Source organism: Tachypleus tridentatus, chromosome 11 (genome assembly GCF_004210375.1).
Source record: "Tachypleus tridentatus isolate NWPU-2018 chromosome 11, ASM421037v1, whole genome shotgun sequence".
NCBI classification, from domain to species: Eukaryota; Metazoa; Arthropoda; class Merostomata; order Xiphosura; family Limulidae; genus Tachypleus; species Tachypleus tridentatus.
Window position 1 is genome coordinate 4,252,230 of NC_134835.1, and position 24,669 is coordinate 4,276,898.

The 24,669-nt window shown below is 39.1% G+C and overlaps 2 protein-coding genes across 3 annotated transcripts in view; one reads left to right on the plus strand and one right to left on the minus strand.

Annotated features, from left to right (window-relative positions):
- Positions 1-24,669, minus strand: part of LOC143231620 (uncharacterized) — a 173,737-nt gene that overhangs the window by 91,950 nt on the left and 57,118 nt on the right. The window lies entirely within an intron of this gene.
- On the plus strand, positions 11,025-20,539 carry LOC143231619 (uncharacterized). Its single transcript, XM_076466143.1, has 2 exons — positions 11,025-12,643; positions 16,137-20,539. The coding sequence occupies exons 1-2, from the start codon at positions 11,984-11,986 to the stop codon at positions 16,179-16,181; spliced, it is 705 nt and encodes a 234-aa protein (XP_076322258.1). The 5' UTR covers positions 11,025-11,983; the 3' UTR covers positions 16,182-20,539.

The following is a 24,669-nucleotide window of genomic DNA, read 5'->3' on the forward strand; positions in this document are numbered from 1 at the left end:
TGAAAATTGCAAAAACAGTTACAACCCAAGCGAATACCTGACAGTGGATGAACAACTATGTAACTTCAAAGGAAGAGTTGGCTTCAGAACATACATTCCGACAAAGCCAGGCAAATATGGAATAAAGATTTGGTGCCTAACAGATGCAAAGACAAGTTCCCTCCTCAATGCTCAAATTTATACTGGAAAGGTTGGAAATACGACAGAAACAAATCAAGGAGAAAAAATAGTCAGAGAACTGAGTCAGCCATTTCTTGGAAAAGGAAGTACAATAACGACAGATGATTTCTTCACAACAATGACACTTGCCAAGTACCTATGAACAAAAAGAACAGGACTTGTTGGAACCATACGGAAATCAAGAACCTTCCTGCCTCCTGAAATAAATGCAAAATCTAGAGAGTTATCACCAAGTTTTTCTATCATGACAACATCACTCTTCTCAGGCACTCAGACAAACCAGGAAAATATGTGCTACTACTGAGTTCTCAGCATCAGTCTGGTGAAGTAGAAGAGAATGGAAAGCCCGAAATCGTCAATCTTTACAATGCAACGAAGGCAGGTGTCGACACTCTCGATCAACTGGTGAGATATTATACAACAAAGAGGCGATCAAAGCGCTGGTCAGTCTGCATATTCTATAACATTCTAGATCTAGCTGCGTACAATGCTTTCGTTCTATACTCGACAAAACATCCAGAATTTCTTCGTCTACATAAATCAAGAGCCAGAAGAGAATTTATACGGCAATTGGTACTTGAAATCATAGAAATTTACTGCAAAGATAATGACAAAACAACCTCATGTGAACCGCCTGCAAAGAGGGCAAAAAGAGGACGATGCCATTTGTGCAGCAGATCAAAAGATAGACAGTCGAAAATTGTTTGCTCAAATTGTAAAATAAATGTTTCTCAGAGCCATTCCAAAGTTGTTTGTAATGAATGTTGCTAAATCACTGTGTTTCTATTGGAAAAATATATGGGGCCTGATAAGCCCCAAAATCAGTTTAGTGGATGTAAATATTTTTTTCGTAGGAGTGTTAAGAAATGTAACACAAGCTGGCCACCATGCACTACACATAATTCTTACTTTTCATTTATTGATCCAAAATTTTTCTCAATTATTTTTTATTTTATTTTAATTATTTTATTTTATTGTTACTACTAGTAATAGTAAAAATTTCTCTTTGGAGAAAAGCAACATAAGGAAACAAGAAAAAGAAAAAAATATCAAAATCAAAATAAAGGAAAAATATATCAGAATAAAAGAAATAAAAACTTTTCTTGTGTGTCCATGCACGGACTGTGCCTTGAAACGAGCCTGAGTACAGTGTTATTCTTATACTCTGACCCTAAGCTATAACAAAACAAATCCCTTAACAACAGATGCTTTCAACGTTTGGGAGGGAGGAAGAGGTCTAATGGGTATTTAATATTTAACATCAACACCCACATACCCACTTATCGACATTTTTTTTTAGATGTTATTAGAGAGGAGACAGGAAGACGATCAGACGTGTTTTTAGTCTCTGCGATATTTTTAGCGAAAGTCATCTACAATCCTACCCGTTTTTAGAAAAGGTTAAGTATCTACCTGCAGGTATTGGTATAACTATCCGGGCCCATGTACCATTGGTTTACCAATACTTATTTTGAAAAGTTATTTCTTCAGAATATACCAACATGACCAGAAAGAGAATTACTCGATCCACTAGAGAAGCACTTTCAAGCACGGACCAACTCAGGCTCCTTCAGGAAGCTTCAGAATGTTGCTCTTTCAGAGAACCTGAATCTGACAACATGCCAATTACTGACGTTAGTGATAACAGCTCATGCAATTCCCAGCAAGACAACACTAACATCCAAGATGCAGCCGAATTTCCTGAATTACCGTCCAAGTCCAAATCTCGCAATACCTCGTCCCCTGCCAAGCAAGTTACTGATCATCCCCCTCTGCTAACTCGCAAACCCAAACAATGTTACCACCAGCCATCATTATAGAAGGCATCCCGGCCACAGCAAGAACCCCCGAAATCGCCAGTGAAATGAAAGTTATTCTGCCACGTGATTTTTAAAGAACTAAGGCATCTCCCCAGGGGAGGTGTTATTATCAAGTGTGCTGATCCCACAGTTATGGAACAATTCTCAAACCGTGGCCAAGTAGTGCCTTTAACGGTGCAAGCATTTCAACTCGCGTCCCAGAAAACCAGCTGCCAGGCAAAGAAGTTGTCATCCGGAGTGTCCCGTTCGACATCACCTTAGAAGAAATTAAAGAACTCGAAACCCAAGGAATCTCAAATCAACAAAATCAACCGCATCAAGTCACCAAAAACTGGCCTATCCACACCACTAGTAAAAATCAACATCCCCAATGTAAAAACTGCTGAAGCAATACTGTCGTCAGATGTCATTTTGTATTATAACCATCACCAAGTAGAAGTGCAAAACAGTACCCCAAGAGTCATCCAGTGCTTCAAATGTCAACGATTTGGGTACACCGCGTCAGCATGCAGATCGCTAGTCCACTGTGTCACATGCAGCGGCCCGCATCAAGTTTCAGCATGCCCCAATGAAAGAGGCCACCCGATGCGCTAATTGTAAAGGACCTCATGCGTCATCGTATCGTGGTTGTCCTGCATTTCAAGCTGTCCTTCATACACAACAACCGTCACGTGCCCAACCACAAATCTCCACCAACCCCACGAAATCCATCCGATTTGCCTCACCAGTTGTTTATCATCTCAATGGCAATCTATCTTTCAAGAAAGGCCCAACTCGTGCACACGTACCGAACCTCAGAACTAATAAAACCTATGCAGAGGCAACTAATGGAAATGACAGTAATGACCAAAGCCCTAGTGAAAAACAGCACTACAGCACTATCCTAATAGTAGTGTATCATTGCCGAGGTCTTGCATGAGCTATGTGAGAATGGATTCGATGCGAATACCGTAGCTCTACGAGTCTGCAAGAGTGCCAATCGACACCTTGGAACCGATGCAACCATAAACCCTATTCGTCTAGGCATCCAACTCGAATGGACCAAGGAACAGCGTAAGCTGTTCATATACTTTATAGTTATATCTAACATACATAGTTACATCTTTTCAAACAGATCAGCTTTTTTAAATTTTATTAACACGTTTACTAAACATTAATTTAACACTATAGTGTTTAATATGATGACCAATGTTTAGGAATAATGGCATTAGAATACTTACAAAGAGTTCATGCTAGAAAATGTCTAATTAAGGCACTGGACACGTGAAAGTAGTGTCGAGAACTTGTGTAGAGCCTACAGGCTATTTCTTTCTAAGGAGAGATTAGTTCGTAGATTATGGTAACAACTTCGGTTGTTAAAGGAGTTGTTACGTCTGGAAACAACTTTTGTCACGAGAGAACTAATTTTTCGGCTGTCACATGAAGTTTCATTCCAATGTTTCCTCACGATCCATCAAATAGTATGTACAGCTACCCACAAGTAGTTCCGATACTTAATTGATCACTTCTATTATGACCGTGGGCAACAACTAACGACAAAACAACTGATAATGCAGTGGTCACAACTAGTGACGGTGTATTGTCAGACTCTTCCCTCTTGCATTAATATTCTATTACAGTGCAAAGTGCTTTCCTTTTTTGTGCATTTAAAGCTCCACAGTTATTGTTCTTTCACATAATTAGCCTCAACTGTCGTCAATTTCTCAAAGGTTCTTCCTGGTTCTGGTTCATTAATGCAGCGTTCACAGCTTGCATATCCTTTTTACTGACATTGGTAGTGTCAGTTCGTTATATTCTAAACATACAGCAAAAAATTGCTCACCATGTTTCTCCTGAGTGATCTTCGTTATATAATCATCACTTCGTATATTTTATATACTTCTGTACCTATACTTCACTGTTTCACAATCCTTATGACATATCGCAATGCTTCACTGTCCACTTACCAATACATTTTATCTGAAATATTATCCCCAAATCTTTGTTTCCATTCATTATTTACACACAAGTCATCATTTACTATTCTTTCATTATACTATTTCAGTAACACGGAGGTGATTTTTGGACCTAATTATAGTGCAAAGGGACAGTTCTTCCTAGTTCACCATCCAAGTTTCATACCACCTTTTATCCTTGACAGCATCCAGTTCTTCCTTCTAAATATACAGCAGAAGTCTATCGGAGGCTTTCTCCGAAATTCTTAAATAACTTGATTACCTTGATAGCGTCAGTTCTTGTTAAACTAGAAGTCATTTGATCATACGGCGACTTGATATGTTTAGGAGTTGCCAAAATTCTATAAACAACATTGCTTCGCAAACAGTTTCTTGTACATTATTTCCTGTTTATTAAAATAATTAGAGATATGTAGTGATGTCCTCACTCCTTAAACACAAATATATTTAAATATTTGATCGCCAGAGCTTTGTTTCTATCGTTCCATTTACACATCGGTCATCATTTGTTATTCTTTCATTATGTCTGTTTCAAATCTATTAAAAGCTCTACTCATTAAAGTAACATATGTAATTACACATCTCTTAACTAAACCATTTTACTATATACTGTTCAATAATAAACAAAGGCAAATTAATAAAATTAAAAGAAATATTAGTATTAGTACATTTAAATCACACTAGCTTCAGTTTTAACAAATGATTGACATTCTTCTTTTATTAACATGTACTTCTTGTGCCTTCCTTAAATTCTTGTCAGAAATGTTGAAATATTGTCTCATTCCTATTAACAAACACAATCATAAGGTCGTCTCTCTCTCCATTTTGCGCAATGTTCATGTGGATACGCAAAGTAAATACACATAACCGGGTCGTTCATTCTCATCCTCTTACATGCTGCACACTAAAAGTTCTCCAAATTTATACAAGTTACTCTCATTAGTTTAGTAATTAATTTCTTTTTTACATTATTCGTATACACTTGGTCATAGGTTTAACACACGTCCTTACATGCAGGTAATAGATGAGGAAAATCATGCTCACCGTCTTTCAAAGTCAGTCCATGAGGATAGGTGGCACATTTCTTTCATCTTCATACGATTTTTCATTTGGAATTCGAGGTTTCTAGCAATAATTATCGTCTCAACTGGTAGAACAGTCCGCGATAGTTCGGTTTGCCGTGGTGTTGGTTTTGTCATTGATTTACTTCTGTGGTGATATTTCATCACTTCTCTTGTAGCTAATTAATCTTGTTTTCTTGGACATTGGTTCTCAAACTATTCATTTGAGTTCTCGAACATTCTCTATCACTTACATCTTATTTATTTTCCTAATAATTTTTATCTATATATTAATTTTACAATCAGCTAACCTCACCAATAGGTTAAACTAACTGAATTTTGATATCAGCTATTATACAATCAATCAATCTGTATCCTAAATTAAATGGGTTATTATCACATAATTTAACCACTTCATTGGCCTCTAACTAAGTAAGACAACTCTCTTGTTGCCTGGCTCTGTGCTAATTTTATTTTTATTTTTGAATTTACACGGCCCATCTAACTTTCAAAATGTCATTAAAACCAATCTTTCACGTACTGTATATAACACCACACTTACTAGTATTACTACTAAGCATAATGTTAACTGAATTAATCAACATCCATTTATCTAACCTACTTCCTACTGATGTAGCTCTCAAGTGATTTATATGTTCTTGAAATTCCTTGATACTTAACCCTACTCTCCAACAGGGTCAGGTTTCTCATACAATATTTTTGACAGTCTTTTAATATCTGAATCTACGTTTATATTCCGAATTAATTTCGACTCTTATAATCAACATTCTTACCAATCAGGTACTCTTATATTTAACGGAATTCCTGTATATTTCATTCTACTTCTAAAACTAGAGAGTAATGTAATTCCTTGGCTATGAGCAGACCAATTTTTAGATAAGCTAAGATATCTACTGTTCTTTAGTTTAATTACTTTATTTCGATAATCAAACTGATCTGCATTTGATTTAAGGCGTACTACCAATAAGGCAAGTTCATCTTTCACATAAAATAACGAAGTTCCTGGGGTCTTTCCAGAGTAAAACTGTTTATGGATAATTTTCTTTTGAGATAATTCGATTATCTTTAATTCCTGCAAATATTGCATAGCTCAAGCCATAATGGGAACTGAATAAATTGCTAAACTAGGGTCACATACTCTAATGGGTCCTTCTGAACAATTTAGCACATATACGTTCATCACTTAACTCTGCTAAAGCTAATGGTAACGGTATGATTTGATATAATCTAAACATCCTGCCAGCTCCTTTCTCAGGTATCTATAAACATTCTTAGCATATCCCTCACTGCTGGCTGTCTTCACATCAGCTCATGTACATGTAATTCTCTTGTGTGGATGCAATTTTCTTTCAACTTCATCTAATAGTTTCTCTAATTTACTTGGTGGTATAAAGTATGAGCGTTCTACCTGCAGTTGCGTGCAATGCTTATACTAACTCAGTGCTACTATTTAACAACTGTAAATGGTAATTGTTTTAAGTTATTCTGGATTCTAGAATTGAAAACTACTATTTTAATACTTGTCTTACATCAGAATAAATTTATACTCATTAACGACAATAAAACTCAAACGAGTCATTTATTTAGTCTTTTCAAAGTATTTTTTCTTTATAATTCTTGGATAATGACCAAATTGTCCTTATTATAACATATAATTGGAATATTTTTTTAAAATGATTTGATATTGTTGGCATAGTACTCCTTATGCAGAAAATCAATGGAAAATCTGGTTGCCACTCTTATAATATATAATTTGGCAAAGATTGTAACAATTTCATCTTATGTTCGACACCGCCACCCCAGCATCAGCAACTGAAATTTTCAATAGATTACGAATTTTAATAATAGTCTTACTAGAACATCCGTTATATATAGCAGTACTTGATTTCAGTATAGCAACTATCGTCCAACATTTTTAACCAAATACTCAACATGGTCCCTTCAGTCCAGTGTTCTGTTCTAAAGGACACATAAAATAAATTTTTCTACTTTTTCTATTTCTTTATTATAATTTTTAAGTTACATCCTTTACTGCTTCTAATATTTTTAGTGATGTTATTTTTTCCTACAGAACACAATGAACTTTATTGTGTCTGGATTTAGATACATTCGCCACAAATTACACTATAACTCGAATTTCAATAATGCTAATTGTACATTTTTAATTGATATTAAACAAGAGTAATTTGTCACCCAGTACGTGATATCATTGGCATACTGGGCAATATTAATATTCCCATTAAGAAGTTTCGGACATGGCATTTCCGAAGTACATAGAATACAATAGGACTTAATACAATACCTTGCAGAACTTTAATTTGTGGGCTAAATTTCTCAGAGGTTATATCATCAGTTGTTTCTGCCACTGAAAAGTTTTTGATTAAACAGTCCTTAGCACCTCTCATTCAGATTTCTATAGAAAACAAGACAGACCAAAACTTAATCAGTAATGGTGCAATAAGTACAGGAGTGAGTCTTAAATTTTCAGTTCCACAAAGGAAGTAGATTCTTTGAGAAAGGAAAGAATCCCAGTACTCATGTGTCTCTATTCCCGCCTCTTGTTTTGGCTTATAAAGGCTGGAGCACCAAAAATAGTACACGATATTTATGGGGCCAAGTACGGACTCAATCTCGTGAGCTAGATTTTTTGGAACAATGACTCATAATCACTTGGTATCGTTAAGATGAAATTCTGAATTCAAATGGAGTGCAGCTTCAGAAGATGCACCATGCTGCAAAGCTAACAGTTACAGTTAAAAATTGTATGTCATTGGCTCAAAGTACAATATGTTGTACAAAAATAAGTGACAGCATAAGATACTGGAGGATGAGGAAGAACCTTTATTCCACTGAGTGTCAACAATGCTTAGAGCCAACATTTGTGGTAAAAATGACGGTTATGTAAATAAAAAAATAGGTAAATCTTAATGCCGGAAAGTAACGTGTTTTCTACACAAACATTAACAGTACTTATATATATAGTAAAAAATAGAAAAAAAGAGTTACGTTGTGTTAGACTGATTGAGGATAAAATTATATGGAGATAAATATTTACATCGGAATTTAGGAGTAGCTGCTATGTTTTTGAAGTCATAAGCGAATGCGTTACGATGAGTGGGTTTTTTTTTATAGTATTTGGTAGCTAGTTTAATGAATCGTTCAGAAATTTGCAAGATTTCAATGTGTTTCTGAACATATTCAGATGTTGTGTAGAGTGGCAGGCGGTGTGCGAGTCGTATAACTCGATTTTTGTGTCTTTGTAATAATAGTAATTCGTTCTTCTTAATTTTGCATGTTACCATGGCTCCATATTCTATTAGAGGTCTAATGAATGTTTTGTAAATATATAAAGTCTAGCAATAATAACGCCTCTAACCATCATACTAATAATGCCACTAATTGTAACATTTACAACGCCACTAAGTCTAATAATATTACCAACGCTACTCACTCTGATACTAATTACGCTAGTAACTCTAATAGGTCTAATGAAACACGAATCTAAAAACACCAGCAACGACACTGTATTTTTGAGACACTGGTGGTGTTTTTAGTGTTATCAATCACACAATATTCGTCAATACAGAATCCCAACTCTGTTTATTGAAGGAATAAACAACACGACATGCATCCCTCAGATCGTAAAACAACTGAGGGCTTATTACCCGGGCATCCTGTTTAAAGACATTAAACGTCTTCCCAACGGAAGAATAATGTTAAAATGCACGGAACCACTGGCTCAAGGTTGCCTTTGGGGTTAAAGCCACTATCAACACACCAAAACACAACACTCCACAATTAATTGTCGTTATCAGAGGTGTCGATTTCGACATCGAAGATAACGAGATCGCTCATGAACTGAAAATACAAGGTTATGACATTTCACAATCAGACGAATTATCTCTTTTAAAGCAAAACAAAGAACGCCACTAGTCAAAGTAACCATGAACAATAAAGACGACCAGGACAAACTACTACAAGACGATTGCTTTCTATTCTTCACAAACCACATGACCGAACCGGAGAAAACACACCACAAGCCAATTTTACAATGTTATAAATGTCAATGGTTTGGACACACAAAAATCAATTGCATGGCCAAAGACAGATACGTGAGATGCGGGAGACCTCACGAGATTGCTCAGGTGTTCCAACGATCGTAATCATAAATAAATGGATATTTGGGTAGTTTCTGAAGAATGTCTTGAGGATGGTTGGATATAGTCATGTAGGAGAAAAACGAAGTCGGAGGAGAAAGGGAGGGACGACACATGAAGTAATGAAGTGTAGAAAGATATAAGAATAGTACGAGACAGGATAACGTACCTCTTTTCAGGGACTGGGTATAGATATACCCAATAATTTTGCTGTGGGGGGAAATGGGAGTGCCCCGAGAAAACCCACTTTCACGGTCAGGGCGCCGAATAATCTACCCTAACCGTTCCTTAGGTAGCAGTGAAGTTTGCATCAAATGATTATGGAGGGTGAAACAAGGCCACTCGTCGTTGGAGAGAGGCTGCTCTTGTCGGAGTTTGGCATACAACTTTCTAAGCTTTGCTGAGTAATTTTGGCTCTCTAATCTATCAGCGAGTTTCAAAAGAACCATTTTTTGCTAAAGGGGACTGACGTATTTCTTCTAATCATGATCTGAAGTTTTGGTCAATTTCTTGGTCACTTACATCGGACTGCGCTGAACATGGTTGCGGCGAATGAGATGATTGAACTTGTATAGGTAGGATATTAGAGTATTCTTCTATTGTTTGGGAAAATGTGTCTTCTGGTCACTTTGGCTTTAGAAGCTTGTGAGAGCTTGTCTGTTGTGGTTGATTTGTCCTCATAGGTAACTTGAGAAGATTTTATCTGGGACAGGGTTTTCAGACGCAGTTGACAAGATAACGTTTTGGTGAGCTTGTTGAGATACTGGTCTGTTTCTTGGACAGCGGAGATTTTATCGTTTGTCTGAATGCAGTTATGGATCTTATTGGTGGAGATTTGGGTTGAATAGGAAGGCGGTAGTACAGGAAATGAACTGACAATAGGCTGTGGAAGGTGGATGCGTAGTTTAGGCGAAACTTTGGGCGTCAAAACAGGTTCTGGTTTCTTGGGTAGTCTAGGATTAATTGCGCGACGATGGGGATGTTCAGCACTAAAATGGAATATGTGGTAATAGCATCCATTACGCAGGATGGTATCGGCATACTGTTTCGTGGTCGTAACAAATTTCATGTAGTCGGTAGCTTTCTTGGTGGTTTTCGAGAATATTCGGTGCACGGCGTAGATCCGGGATTGTGTTCAGCTCTCAAGGGCTTATTTAATTTAAGTTAGTTGGATGGAATGGTGAATTCCTTTCAGGAAGACAGAGAAAAGGTTAGTAGGACTCTTGGTAGGTGAACATTTAATATTATATTGTGAATTCCAAGGTTTACAGAAATAGGATAGATCAGCAGGCGTTGACGGTTGGAGTAGAATTCCCCCTCGGCGAAGAATACGCGTTCTGGAAAGGTCTAGGGAGGCGCCAGGCTTAGTCTGCGTGATGAACGTGGCGATTTGGAGAGGCAAGGTTGTAGGCCGTCGAGGATTACCGGCGGGACCGTTGGCGAGATGGGCACAGTAGGACCAGGCAATGAGAACGTCATTCTGATGTAGCAAGAGAAGAAAAAACGCGTCTGACGAGCTCGGTGTCAAGGCTGGACTCCCAAGTAACTTAAGAATATTTATTTATTTATTTAGACTTGACAGTAATTTTGTTTTAAAGACCGTAGGGAGACCTATAAGGCAAACCAGGGGCGCTCAGAAACTTTTGTTTCTCTTCAGTCCCGTGCATGATTGAGAGTTCAAAACCTCTCGATGAGCAAACAGGATCATTGGGTAGTTTCTAGAGCATGTTTTGAGATTAGTTGGATGTGGTCGAAGTCGGAGGAGTATGATTGGAGACTAGAGCATGTTTTGAGATTAGTTGGAGTCGGAGGAGAGTCGGAGGGAAAGGGAGGGACGGTACATAAAGTGGAGGAGTGTAGAAAGATAAAGGAGAAGTTCGGGATAGGAAGACGTACCTCTTTTCAGGGCCTGGGTATAGGCATACCCAAAAATTTTGCTGTGGGGTGAAACGGGAGTGCCCCGAGAAAACCCACTTTCACGGTCAGGGCGCCGAATAATTTACCCTAACCATGCCTTGGATAGCAGGAAAATTTGTAACACGTGGTTATGGAGGGGATAGGCATGGTAGTTCGTCATTGGCAGGAAGTTTTTCTCTTCGTTTAAATTCCGTGCTGCAGGATTGAAGAGTAGCCAATAGCGTTTTGGTTTACGATTTGCAGGGTCCGTCCCTTACCAGTGCCTTAAGCTACTTGCTGCCGCAAGCACGGCCATGTCTACAGATGATGACCATAATACCTCTAGCGATTCTCTCTCTACTATCACGGCATCCTCAAAGAGCTCGGTTAGACCCAGGAAATGCCCTGAACCACGTCCCACGGCTAACCCAGGTGCTTCTTCTTCTAGCTCAGTCACCACTGAAGCACCACCTCCAGTCATCGTAGAAGGTATTCCTGCCACGTTCTGACAACCGCAAATAGCTGTCGAACTTCGTCGGCTATTTCCAACAGTCACATTCAACAACGTACGTCGGCTTCCCCGTGGAGGGATACTTATTAAAACAGAATATCCCAAGGACTATACCATTCTCCTTAAAGCATGGCCAACTGATGCTTTTGGTGGCATCCCCTTAACGCAACGGGTACCATCAGACTCCCCGAGGAAGACCATAGTCATCCGAGGTATACCTCATAATACCTCGGACCAAGAAATTGACGAAGAACTTAACCTTCGTGAAGTCAAATTTTCTAACTTTACCAGAATAAAATCTGCAAGGACACAGCAGGTGACACCTCTCATTAAAGTCAGTATCACTGACAGCACTCAAGCCACCACGTTCCTGAAAAACGGTATGATTCTGTGGTTCTGTCGCTTTCGTGTTGAGGAGCCTAACTTCTTCGACTATAATATCCTACAGTGCTTTAAATGCCAGCGTTTTGGTCATACCAAAAACGCTTGTACAGCCAAACCACGTTGTGTTCGTTGCTCAGGCGAACATACTGTCAGTGACTGCCCTAAAGAAAGAAGTGACACCACATGTAGCAATTGTGGACTCCAACATGCGACAAGTTTCCGTGGCTGTCCCAAGTTCCAGTTTGTTACCGCTATTAGGGCTAAATTTGCCAAGCCTCAGCGCGAGCAACCTGCCCCAGTACCTACCGCCAAGTTTCAATCTTTACCTCAACAAACAACCTCTGTCAACCAACCTTTTACTAGCAGACAACAACAAACCCGTAGTTATGCTGACACGGTAAAGCAAACATCACTGCCACGACATAAGGAACACGACCCATCTAAAGCCCAACCTGCCACTCTATCATTTATTAAACCGTCACATGTAATAGCTTTCATCGTTAAAATCATGATTGCTGCTGGCAACGAAAATCTTGACCGCGACCAGTTTCTTATCGCGTCATGTAAAGCAGCTCAGGACTATTTGAGGATCCGAGGTTTATCACCCGATACCCTCGAACAACGCATCATTGAAGGACTCTCCGAATTTTCCGAACAGGTAAGACCAAAAACTTCTTTACATTCTTACACATTAATATTCAAAGTGGACTTAATTATAAAAAATACGAGCTTTTTGAATTGGCTACTAACCTAGATGCTTCTATTTACTTTTAATGAAACTCTACTCAACAATAACAATTACTTTCTACTCCCCCATTATAAGGTTATTTCTAAACCAAAAACCACCAACACCAGAGGTATCGCACTTTTTCACAAACAGAACTTGAACATCACCTTGATCGACCACAACATACACATCACAATGGAACACAAAGTGTAATTGATCTACTGATCGCTACCCCACCAATCACACATCTAATACACCACTTCAGTGTACATGATAACATCGGAGGAGATCACAACCCTTTATTTTTTCAATTAAGTAATCCCAATTGGAATAATTCCACCAGAACCGCAATCACTGATACCCCTAATAACTTTTTTAACTTCTCAAAGACTGATTGGCCCTCATTTAACCGAACCCTAAATACACTCCTCCCTGACTACCTTAAACTCGCAAATACCAAAGACGACATCGAACACTATTACCAAGAAATTTCCACTTCTATATCAAAAACCATACAACATATAGTTCCTACCAAACCGTCACAATACACACCTAACTCCTGGAAAATCACCCCCGAAATTCACTCCCTAATTATGGCAAAACGAAAACTCTGCCGCGAATATATCATTACGCGCAACCCATTAGTTAAGCCTCAAATTAAGAAAATAAATAACTTACAACGTCTTATTAGAACAAAACAAAAAGAAAACTGGAATAACTTTTCTAAAAATCTTGATCTCCTTAAACCTAATCCCGCCACCTTTTGGTAAACCATTAAACATATTTGCCGCGAAAACTCTGACACCGGAACAATCACATACGATAATTCTACCGCTAATAGTCACAGGGAAAAAACCGACCTGTTCGCCAAATATTTCCACCGTACCTTCTGCACTCCACAACACACAAACTTCAACAAGCATAATGAGATGAAAGTAAACTCTACTGTCACAGACAATAACGAACTTTTTTCCGTTAAGTTTCCAGTAGACCTTACTTATATCTACACGACCAAAAGCATAACAACCCCAATATCTACACTGGAGATCAAGCTACACATTAGAGAACTAAAAAAAAAAGCACCCGGGAAAGACTCCATTCCTATTGTCATTCTAAAAAATGCCTCTAATGAATTCCTTTCACACCTTACTAATTTGTTTAACCTCTCCTTTTTTCTCAGGCTATGTGCCTAAGGCATGGAAATCTGCCATTATCACTCTAATACCCAAGAAATGATCCCTTTCACACCACCCTAATGATTTTAGGCCAATTAGTTTACTAACTTGTATTGGCAAACTTATGGAAAAATCATAACTTCCAGATTGCTTTGGAAATTATAAAATGAAAAATCTCTTATCAAATATTCAGAATGCTCGCCGCAAAAATAGACAAACCGCAGATCACCTTGTAACGATTGTAGAAACAAGCTTTACAGGGTTCAACAAACTGCAAATCACCTTGTAACGATTGTAGAAACAAGCTTTACAGGGTTCAACAAACTCCAAGCCACAGTCGCGGTATTCTTATACGTGCAAAAAGCTTTTGATACTGTCTGGCACAATGGCTTAAGATACAAACTGTTAAAGTTCAAGGTACCCCCCACTTTCCTTAGATGGATTTCTAATTTTCTCAAAAACCGTAAGGCCAGAGTTAAAATTAATTCTAATCTTTCTCAGTCATTTACCTTCAACGCAGGTGTCCCACAGGGATCAGTTCTTAGCCCCCAACTATACTCCCCTTAGTCAGTGACTTACCGCAGCCGTCTACGTCATCTACCTATGCATCACAATATGCAGATGACATCGCCTTATGGTCCACCTCATGTGACACCCCTCTAGCGGCTAATAAAATACAAAAAGCTTTAGATTGTATTACTCGCTGGTGCAATAAATGGAAAATCACGCTCAATCCCTCTAAAACCCAGGCTACAATCCTCCACCATAGGCTCAATAAGAGATTAAAACGTGTGAAGCTTACTGAACTGTCTCTTTATAACACCCCTATCTCTTTCTCTAACACCGCTAAATTCCTCGGATTAACTATCAACACGACTCTTACTTGGAATTCTAATTTCAAAAACATTAGGAAGAAAATGCTAACCAGAATCTCATACCTCTGTAAAATTAGTCACTTCAACCATGGCTGCAGATCTGAAACTATTCTACATATTTTCAAAACATTCATTAGACCCTTAATGGAGTATGGAGCCATGGTAACATGTAACATGAACAAGAATCAAATACTTCTATTACAAAGAATTCAAAACCGAGTTATACGACTCGCTCACCGCCTGCCACATTATACACCTGTGGAATATGTTCAGACACACACTAAAATCTTACCAATTTCCACACGTGTAACTAAACTTGCTTCCAAATACTTTAAGAAATCTACTCATCGTAACACACTCACTTCTGACTTTAAAAACATAGCAGCTACTCCTAAATCCTGGTGTAAATATTTATCGACATTTAATTTTATCCTCAATTTGTCTAAAACAATATAATTCTTGTTTCTCTTTTAATAACATCTTCAGTCTCGTTTCAGGTCCTATCCACCTCCCAAGTCCAGCATACTTCAAGGGCTTCTTTCAGTCCCGTTTAGTGAAAGTGGGTTTTCTCGGGGTACTCCCGTTTCCCCCACACCTAAATTTGAGGCATTGGATCTTTAGATCCCTGCCAGGGCACTTTGATCCATCGATCCATGCCCGGCTTTGAAATGGCTCGTTTGATTGTTGTTTGTATTTATCAGACCTGCTTCTCGTCGTATTTTCCCGTCTCTCTTCTTGGGTGGGATTTGCTTTGCCTTCGCCTTGTTGCCTGCCACGCTCACCAGACAAGCATTTGCATCTGTTAAATCAATCCATTAATCTGTCTATCAGTGTTATCCACAAACGCTATTATCTTATAAATTCCTATCTGGTGCGGGGTTAAAGGAGGACTAGTTAGTCTTCGAGCACCCCAGGGGATTAATGTTTCTCAGGAAATATTAATTTTTAACCTAAACAACCTATATATATATATATATATATATATAGAGAGAGAGAGAGCGTAATAGTATCCGTCTACTAATAGAGTACAGATGTCAAGTAACATACATTATGTCAAACAACACACTCCAGAAAATCAAAGTTCAACAGAACAGAATATTAAAATCTGCATTCAGTCTACCATCATTCACGCCAACAAATTATATACATCAAATTAGCAATTTACCAACACTAAGAGATAGAATAACGGAAATATCACTCAAATATTATCTAAAAGCAAAAAATAGAAACAAACTAACGGCATCACTACACAAATTATTCAGTGCACCAACAAAATACATTTCACCTTACAACATATTCCAAGAATCGCAAATTACACAACAAATAATCTAAATAAATAAATCCATGTCAATAATATGCATTCCTTTTTTTCAGATACCGGGCACACGACAGGCAAAACTTTCGGCGCCTGTCCTGTGAAAGTGGGTTTTCTCGGGGCACTCCCGTTTCGCCCCCACAGCAAAAACTTAGGCATTGGATTTTTAGATCACAGCCCAAGCAACTTTATTGCCACTGAATCGTGCCATTTGAATTGAATTGTATTCATGTTGACATTTGCTAGACTTCTTCCTTTCGTGACGGGTTCCGGCCATTCTTTCCGGTGTTGCCTTTGCCTCCAGCCAAGACAACATTTAGTCAGACATCCTCCACCCAAAAAAAGTTAAAATAAAAAACAAAAAAAACTTATTCCTAATAACAATTCACGAAAGGGGACGAAGAGGAACCACAACGTTCCTGAACACCCCAGTTGGAGAGAGAACTCTTCTGATTTCTCTCTCTCTAAACTAAACCCTTGCCACGTTAGTTTGAGCGTAATAGTAGGTCCGTTTCAAGCCCGCCGTCAGGTTTTCAAGGTCGCCGTCAAGCAGTGCAGACGTGCAAGTCAAGAGCTGCGAGACAAGTACATTGAAGACTAAGTATTCATTGAAGTGCACAGTTTTACTCAAAAAGGTTAGCCCTTAGTCCTTATCAGGACTAGTAAAACAAGATGAAGCGAAGGAAGATAGAAACACGATCCAACGGAAAAGCCCTTTCGAAAAAGGAGATAATGGAGATGGTGAACAATGCAATCGAAGGACCAGCCTCTGAATCACTGAGTAGTTCAACTGACAGTTCTGAAAGTGAACACTCAGAAGCTGAAGAATCACCAAGACCAGAATTTCATGAATCAAACGAGACATCAAATAAGAGGAGGCTGAAGAAGAAGAAAAAGGACATGGTAAGTATAGTTTCTGACAATTCTACTAACCCCAACCTTAACGTCGCTACTAATAGTACTAAAAATCAAAGTGTTAGTAATGTAACCCATGTTAATGACGACAAAGCCACTTGCTCTAACAAAAATAACTTGAATACCAACAACACCACCATCGCCACTAAGTCTAAGAACACCATCACTGTCACACAAAAACACAATTCTCCTAACTACAGAATCCCAACTCTGTTCATCGAAGGAGTAAACAACACAACACGCATTCCACAGATTGTCAAACAACTGAGGACCTATTACCCAAGCATTCAGTTTAAAGACATCAAACGTCTTCCTAATGGAAGAATCATGCTTAAATGTTCCGAACCGCAAGAGTTTGCGCATATTTTGGCCCACTGGCCCAAGGATGCCTTTGGGGTCCAAGCCACCATTAGTACACCAAAAAACAACACACCAAAACTAAGTCATAATCAGAGGTGTCGATTTCGACATCGAAGATCATGAAATCATTGACGAACTAATAACTCAAGGCTTCGACATCGTATCAAACAGAATTATCTCATTCAGAACGAAACAAAAAACGCCACTGATCAAGGTAACCGTCAACAAAAAACACGATCAGGACAAATTATTAAAAAACGGTTGCTTTTTATTTTACAAAAGACGCACGACCGAACCGGAAAAAACACACCAGAAACCAATTATCCAATGCTACAAATGTCAACGGTTCAGACACACAAAAACTAATTGTATGGCCAAGGACAGATGTGTTAGATGTGGCGGATCTCACGAGGTCGCTCAGTGTCCTAACGAGCGTAACCAAGTTAGATGCGCTAACTGTCAGGGCCCCCACGCAGCCAGTTACAAAGGCTGCCCCAAATACGCAACAGATTCCTTTTCAAAACCACGAACAACAATAATCAAACCCACGGCTACCAAAACAACACCAAACAACCTTTACTACCAACTCCAACTAACTCGCAAATCAAACACGCTCAACCTCAACCAACACGTACATTCGCAGACGTCACACGCCCGAAAACAACACAAGCATTCAACCCCACAGAATTCACCACAAACTTGCAAGCAATGCTGATAGAATTGAGTGATCTCCCCTCATTCGAATCGAGGCACGAGTCACTCAAGGCTGTTTGCAGCCTTGCAAGTTATTATTTTAACCTTCCTCACCTCAAACCACACCATCTTTCACTCAAAATTGATGCAAAGGAAATAAAACAACACAAAGATACAACACATTAAAATCTTACACATCAACTGCCAAGGAAATCTCAAAGACAAAAGGATAGAAATATACAACATAAACGCCAACAAAATCATCGTTTCAGAAACACTTTGCACAGAGAAACAAAACACCACAAACCCCGGATTCATCACACAAAGCATACCTCACTCAGAAAACAACAGAGGTATAATAGCTTACTTTAATACGAAAATATCGCATTTAATCTCGATAGAAGATTCCTTTAAATCTGACATTAATGAGACCATTTTATGTAATATACAGTTTAACAACCGGCTAACCATTCCGACTCTAGCTATATATTGCTCACCAACCAAAGATATCGACATTAACTTCCTTCAAAAATGTGTTAATCGTAAACCCAAAGTCTACCAGTCCAGCTCTCCCGCTCCTCTGACCTCAATTACCCTATATCATAGTTACATACTGTCCACTACAGTCAAGTCGATCTCCCTTTCTACACGACGCGTCCAACATTACCCACGTGTGGGGCTGAAGAGAAACAAGTTTCCGAGTCACCCGAGTTTGCCTTAAGGGTCACCCTTGAGGTCTTTAAAACCAAAACTACTGCCAAGCCTAAAATGAAAAAAAAAATACTCTGGTCGAAATCGAATAGTCACCTATCTCTCGTTAGTTAATTTTGTGAAGGTTCTATTCAATCCGAATTTCCAGTCCTTTTCAGGGCTACAAGTTACTTCTTCGACCCTACTCGACTCTCAATTCAAACTTTACTGTCGGTGTTATTTTTCCTACCGAGTATAACGAGTACACCACCTAATCAAACCCCCACTCTAGAGATCTCACGGGTAAAACGAACGGCCATGAAAAAGATACCCAGGCCGACCATTACCAACGCCAAGCGCCTACAACTACTAGCCGGCGCAAGCATGGCTCTTTCAACCGACGATGACCCTAACACTTCTAACGATTCCTTGTCTACCATCACGGCGACCTCAACTAGCTCGGTTAAACCCAGCAAATGCCTTGAATCACGTCCCACGGCTAACTCAGGTGCTTCCTCTAACTCAGTTACTATCAAAGCGCCACCTCCAGTCATGGTAGAAGGTATTCCTGTCGCGTTCCGACAATCGCAAATAGCTGCCGAACTTCGTCGGCTATTTCCAACAGTCACATTCAACAACGTACATCGGCTTCCCCGTGGAGGGATACTTATTAAAACAGAATATCCAAAGGACTCTACCATTCTCCTTAAAGGATGGCCAACTGATGCTTTTGGTGGTATCCCCTTAATGCAACGGGTACCATCAGACTCCCCGAGAAAGACCATAGTCATCCGAGGTATACCTCATGATACCTCGGACCAAGAAATTGACGAAGAACTTAACCTTCGTGAAGTCAAATTTTCTGACTTTCCAAAATAAAATCTGCAAGGACACAGCAGGTCACACCTCTCATTAAAGTCAGTATCACTGACAGCACTCAAGCCACCACCTTCCTGAAAAATGGTATTATTCTGTGGTTCCGTCGCTTTCGTGTTGAGGAGCCTAACTTTCCCGACAATAATTTCCTACAGTGCTTTAATTGCCAGCGTTTTGGTCATACCAAAAACGCTTGCACAGCCAAACCACGTTGTGTTCGTTGCTCAGGCGAACATACTGTCAGATACTGCCCTAAAGAAAGAAGTGACACCACGTGTAGCAATTGTGGAGGCCAACATGCGGCATGTTTCCGTGGCTGTCCCAAGTTCCAGTTTGTTACCGCTATTAGGGCTAAATTTGCCAAGCCTCAGCGCGAGCAATCTGTCACACTACCTACCGCCAAGTTTCAATCTTTACCTCAACAAACAACCTCTGTCAACCAACCTTCTACTAGCAGAAAACAACAGACCCGTAGTTATGCTGACACGGTAAAGCAAACACCACTGCCACGACGTAAGGAACACGACCCATCTAAAGCCCAACCTGCCACTCTATCATTTATTAAACCGTCAAATGTAATAGCTTTCATCGTTAAAGTAATGATTGCTGCTGGCAACGAAAATCTTGACCTCGACCAGTTTCTTATCGCGTCATGTAAAGCAGCTCAGGACTATTTGAGGATCCGAGGTTTATCACCCGATACCCTCGAACAACGCATCATTGAAGGACTCTCCGAATCTTCCGAATAGGTAAGACCAAAAACTTCTTTACCTTCTTACACAGTAATATTCAAGGTGGACTTAATTATAAAAAATACGAGCTTTTTGAATTGGCTACTAACCTAGATGCTTCTATTATTACTATAAATGAAACTCTACTTAACACTAACAATTACTTTCTACTCCCCCATTATAAGGTTATTTCTAAACCACAAACCGCAAACACCAGAGGTATCACACTTTTTCACAAACAGAACTTGAACATCACCTTGATCGATAACAACATACCAACCTTCCACGAATACATACTTTGTAAAATCAAATTATCGCCACTACCCGATATAACCCTCTTAGCTATATATATATATATATATATATATCCCCAGTCCAACCCGGACATCGCATTTTTGCACTCCATTATTAGCACATTTAACAATTTAATTATACTTGGCGACCTTAACGCGTCGCACCCCACACTCCGAGGTTACACTACTAATACTTCTGGTAGAATTTTAGCAAATTTCGTGCATACACACAACCTTAATGTAATTAATAACAACTCACCGACACATACACATCACAACGGAACACAAAGTGTAATTGATCTAGTGATCGCTACCCCACCAATCACACATCTAATACACAACTTCAGGGTACAAGATAACAACGGAGGAGATCACAACCCTTTATCTTTTTAATTAAGTGCTCCCAATTGGAATAATTCCACCAGAACTGCAACCACTGATACCCCTAATAACTTTAACTTCTCAAAGACTGATTAGCCGTCATTTTAACCGAACCCTATATACACTCCTCCCTGACTACCTTAAACTCGCAAATACCAAAGACGACATCGAACACTATTACTAAGAAATTACCACATCCATATCAAAAACCATACAACATATAGTTCCTACCAAACCGTCACAATACACACCTAACTCCTGGAAAATCACCCCCGAAATTCATTCCCTAATTATTGCAAGACGAAAACTCCACCGCGAATATATCATTACGCACAACCCATTAGTTAAGCCTCAAATTAACAAAAGAAATAACTTACAACGTCTTATTAGAACAAAACAAAAAGAAAACTGGAATAACTTTTCTAAAAATCTTGATCACCTTAAACCTAATCCCGCCACCTTTTTGTAAACCTTTAAACATATTTGCCGCGAAAACTCTGACACCGGAACAATCACATACGATAATTCTACCGCTAATAGTGACAGGGAAAAAACTGACCTGTTCGCCAAATATTTCCAGCGCACCTTCTGCACTCCACAACACACAAACTTCAACAAGCATCATGAGATGAAAGTAAACTCTACTGTCACAGACAATAACGAACTTTTTTCCGTTAAGTTTCCAGTAGACCTTACTTATACCCACACGACCAAAAGCATAACAACCCCAATATCTACACTGGAGATCAAGCTACACATTAGAGAACTCAAAAATAAAGCACCCGGGAAAGACCCCATTCCTATTGTCATTCTAAAAAATGCCTCTAATGAATTCCTTTCACACCTTACTAATTTGTTTAACCTCTCCTTTTTTCTCAGGCTATGTGCCTAATGCATGGAAATCTGCCATTATCACTCTAATACCCAAGAAATGATCCCTTTCACACCACCCTAATGATTTTAGGCCAATTAGTTTACTAAATTGTATTGGCAAACTTATGGAAAAAATCATTACTTCCAGATTGCTTTGGAAATTAGAAAATGAAAACCTCTTATCAAATATTCAGAATGCTGGCCGGAAAAATAGACAAACTTCAGATCACCTTGTAAGGCTTGTAGAAACAAGCTTTACAGGGTTCAACAAACTCCAAGCCACAGTCGCAGTTTTCTTATACGTGCAAAAAGCTTTTGATACTGTCTGGCACAATGGCTTAAGATACAAACCCTTAAAGTTCAAGGTATCCCCCACTTTCCTTAGATGGATTTCTAATTTTCTCGAAAACCGTACGGCTAGAGTTAGAATTACAGTAGATCCTGGTTTGGACGACCCCCGCTGTCGCCGACCACCCGGTGTTTCCGACCATATTTCTGCCAACGGACGGCTTTCAATGTTATTTTCCCCGTAGTGACCGACCACCCGCTTGACGTGACCAGAGACCGCCCGTGTGTGATCAAAAACCGGTCGTTTGGTCGCTTAAATGCTGGACTTAACGGTCATTTAATAATACCTCACGTCTAATAATTGACAGTTTTGTCCAATGTACCGTGTTTACTCGCTTATAAGACGGGGATTTTTCCTCGAGATTTCGGGCTCAAATTGGGGGGGGGGCGTCTTATAGGAGAGGTCTACAGACATAGAAAATAAATTTAGTTCACTCAGAACTGTGCAGATATTTCAGACAGTGAAAATAGGGAAGTGTGCTATCTTGTTATTATTAGATCTGTGATTGTGGAGAACACTGAGGAATGTGACCTCTACGATGACGGATTGTCCGAGGAGCAGTTTTATGAACTGTTTGGAGATAGCGACAACGAATAATTTGAATGCTTTTGAATTTCATAACTTGCATACTGATTTGCTGTGTTCTATTAAAGTGCAGTTTGCGTAAACTCTTAATACTTTGAAGAAATGTGGTTTAAAAGTTAGCATAAACGTACTTTGATACTGAAATATGTTGTGATAAGTTTTGTGCGTTAGATTGTTCTTTGTTATGTGTTTTAAATATGAATATTTATCATACAGTAAATAAAATAGTTGATGAAATTCCATTAAACGCTTGAACACCGAGTTTGGATTTATTCATTTATTTTCACTTTTCTATCTCTTCTATTTTTCTCCTTCTAATCTGAAATCGAAATATCGTATACCAAACCCATAATTAGGTTTCTATTAATTTCCATTTTTTTTCACCTTTCTCTCGTTACGTGCTTTCCTTCCTTCGTCTTATAAACGAGTCTAAACAGAATATCGACAATCTCTCAGGTGAAGTTGGGACCCGTCTTATAAGCGAATCGTCTTATAAACGAATAAAAACGGTACTCATGTAAAATATTGCTAAACAAACAAAACCACACCACACGCCAGCTTTTCATTGATAATTGCTGAACAAACATGTCGCATCCAATTAGTAGATTAGTAGACCAAATCATACCAAAAATGATCAGTTCGGTTAAGGTATAAATAGGAGGCATATATTTATTAAAAATCAGTTTCAATTTGATTCTTTTGCTGTACACATATTCAAAGCGTCTTTATCTTCATTCTGAAGTCATGTCTGATTGTCGAAAATGCAAAGTGCTTTCACTAGAAGATCGTGTGAAAGTTGTAAAGTTGTTTGAAGGCGGCAAAAGCTGCAGAAAAATTGCAGAATCCATGAACGTTGGAAAGACACAAATACAGAGCATAGTAAGTGACAAAGAAAAAATAATGTCACTGTGGCAAAATGGTGCTAACACTGGCCAAAAATATCAGAAAGCACGGAAAACAGTCTACACGGAGCTGAACGAAAGAGTGTGGGACTGGTTTTGTGCCGCACGTGCCAAAAAACCACCCTGTTACTGGCGTAGCCTTGAAGGAATATGCACTCATGAAAGCCACAGAAATGAATCTGGATGACTTGACTGCCTCCAATGGTAATTATTTAGGCCTATAAATTTCCAGCTTGATAACCCAAAATGTTTAAATATGCATTCACTTTTGTTTTACTTGACTTGAATAAGTTTAAGTTACTTTCGCAAATTTTAACGCGTGTTTTGTTTTCTATATTACAGGCTGGCTAGAGGCTTTCCAAAAACGCAACAATCTGTCCATGAAAGTGTTGAATGGAGAAGCAGCAGACGCGAATCCTGCAGCAGTCGATGACTGGAACAAGCGCCTGGCACCTATTACCGAGGGCTACGAGTTGAAGGATATCTTCAATGCAGATGAGACGGGGCTGTTCTATAGAGCCCTACCCACCCATTCACTTGTCAAGAAGAGGGACACTAGAAGTGGGGGCCAAAATTCCAAGGAGCGGCTCACCATTTTACTCGCGTGCAGTGCCTCCGGTGAGAAACTGACCCCATTAGTGATAGGGAAATCTGCTAAGCCCCGCTGTTTTGGCAGGCTGTCAACATCATCGCTTCCCGTAATATATAAACACAATAAGAAGGCGTGGATGACCAGCACTATCTTCAGGGATTGGCTCACAACTATCAACAATAAAATGAAGCTGCAGAAGAGGAAAATCCTATGTTTGTGGACCACTGCCCCACTCACCCTGTCACATGTCAAGCTGCATTTCCTGCCTCAGAACACGACATCAAAGCTACAGCCATGCAACGCAGGAATCATCCATGCTTTCAAGGTGCATTACAGGAAGTGGCTTGTGAGG

What these genes read in the sequence shown, in the direction of transcription:
- LOC143231619 (XM_076466143.1), top strand. Translation starts at nt 11,984, where the DNA reads ATGATTCTGTGGTTCTGTCGCTTTCGTGTTGAGGAGCCTAACTTCTTC. An exon ending in TCTCCGAATTTTCCGAACAG is followed by an intron (nt 12,644 to 16,136) that starts GTAAGACCAAAA and finishes CCTTTTTTTCAG; the next exon opens with ATACCGGGCACACGACAGGC.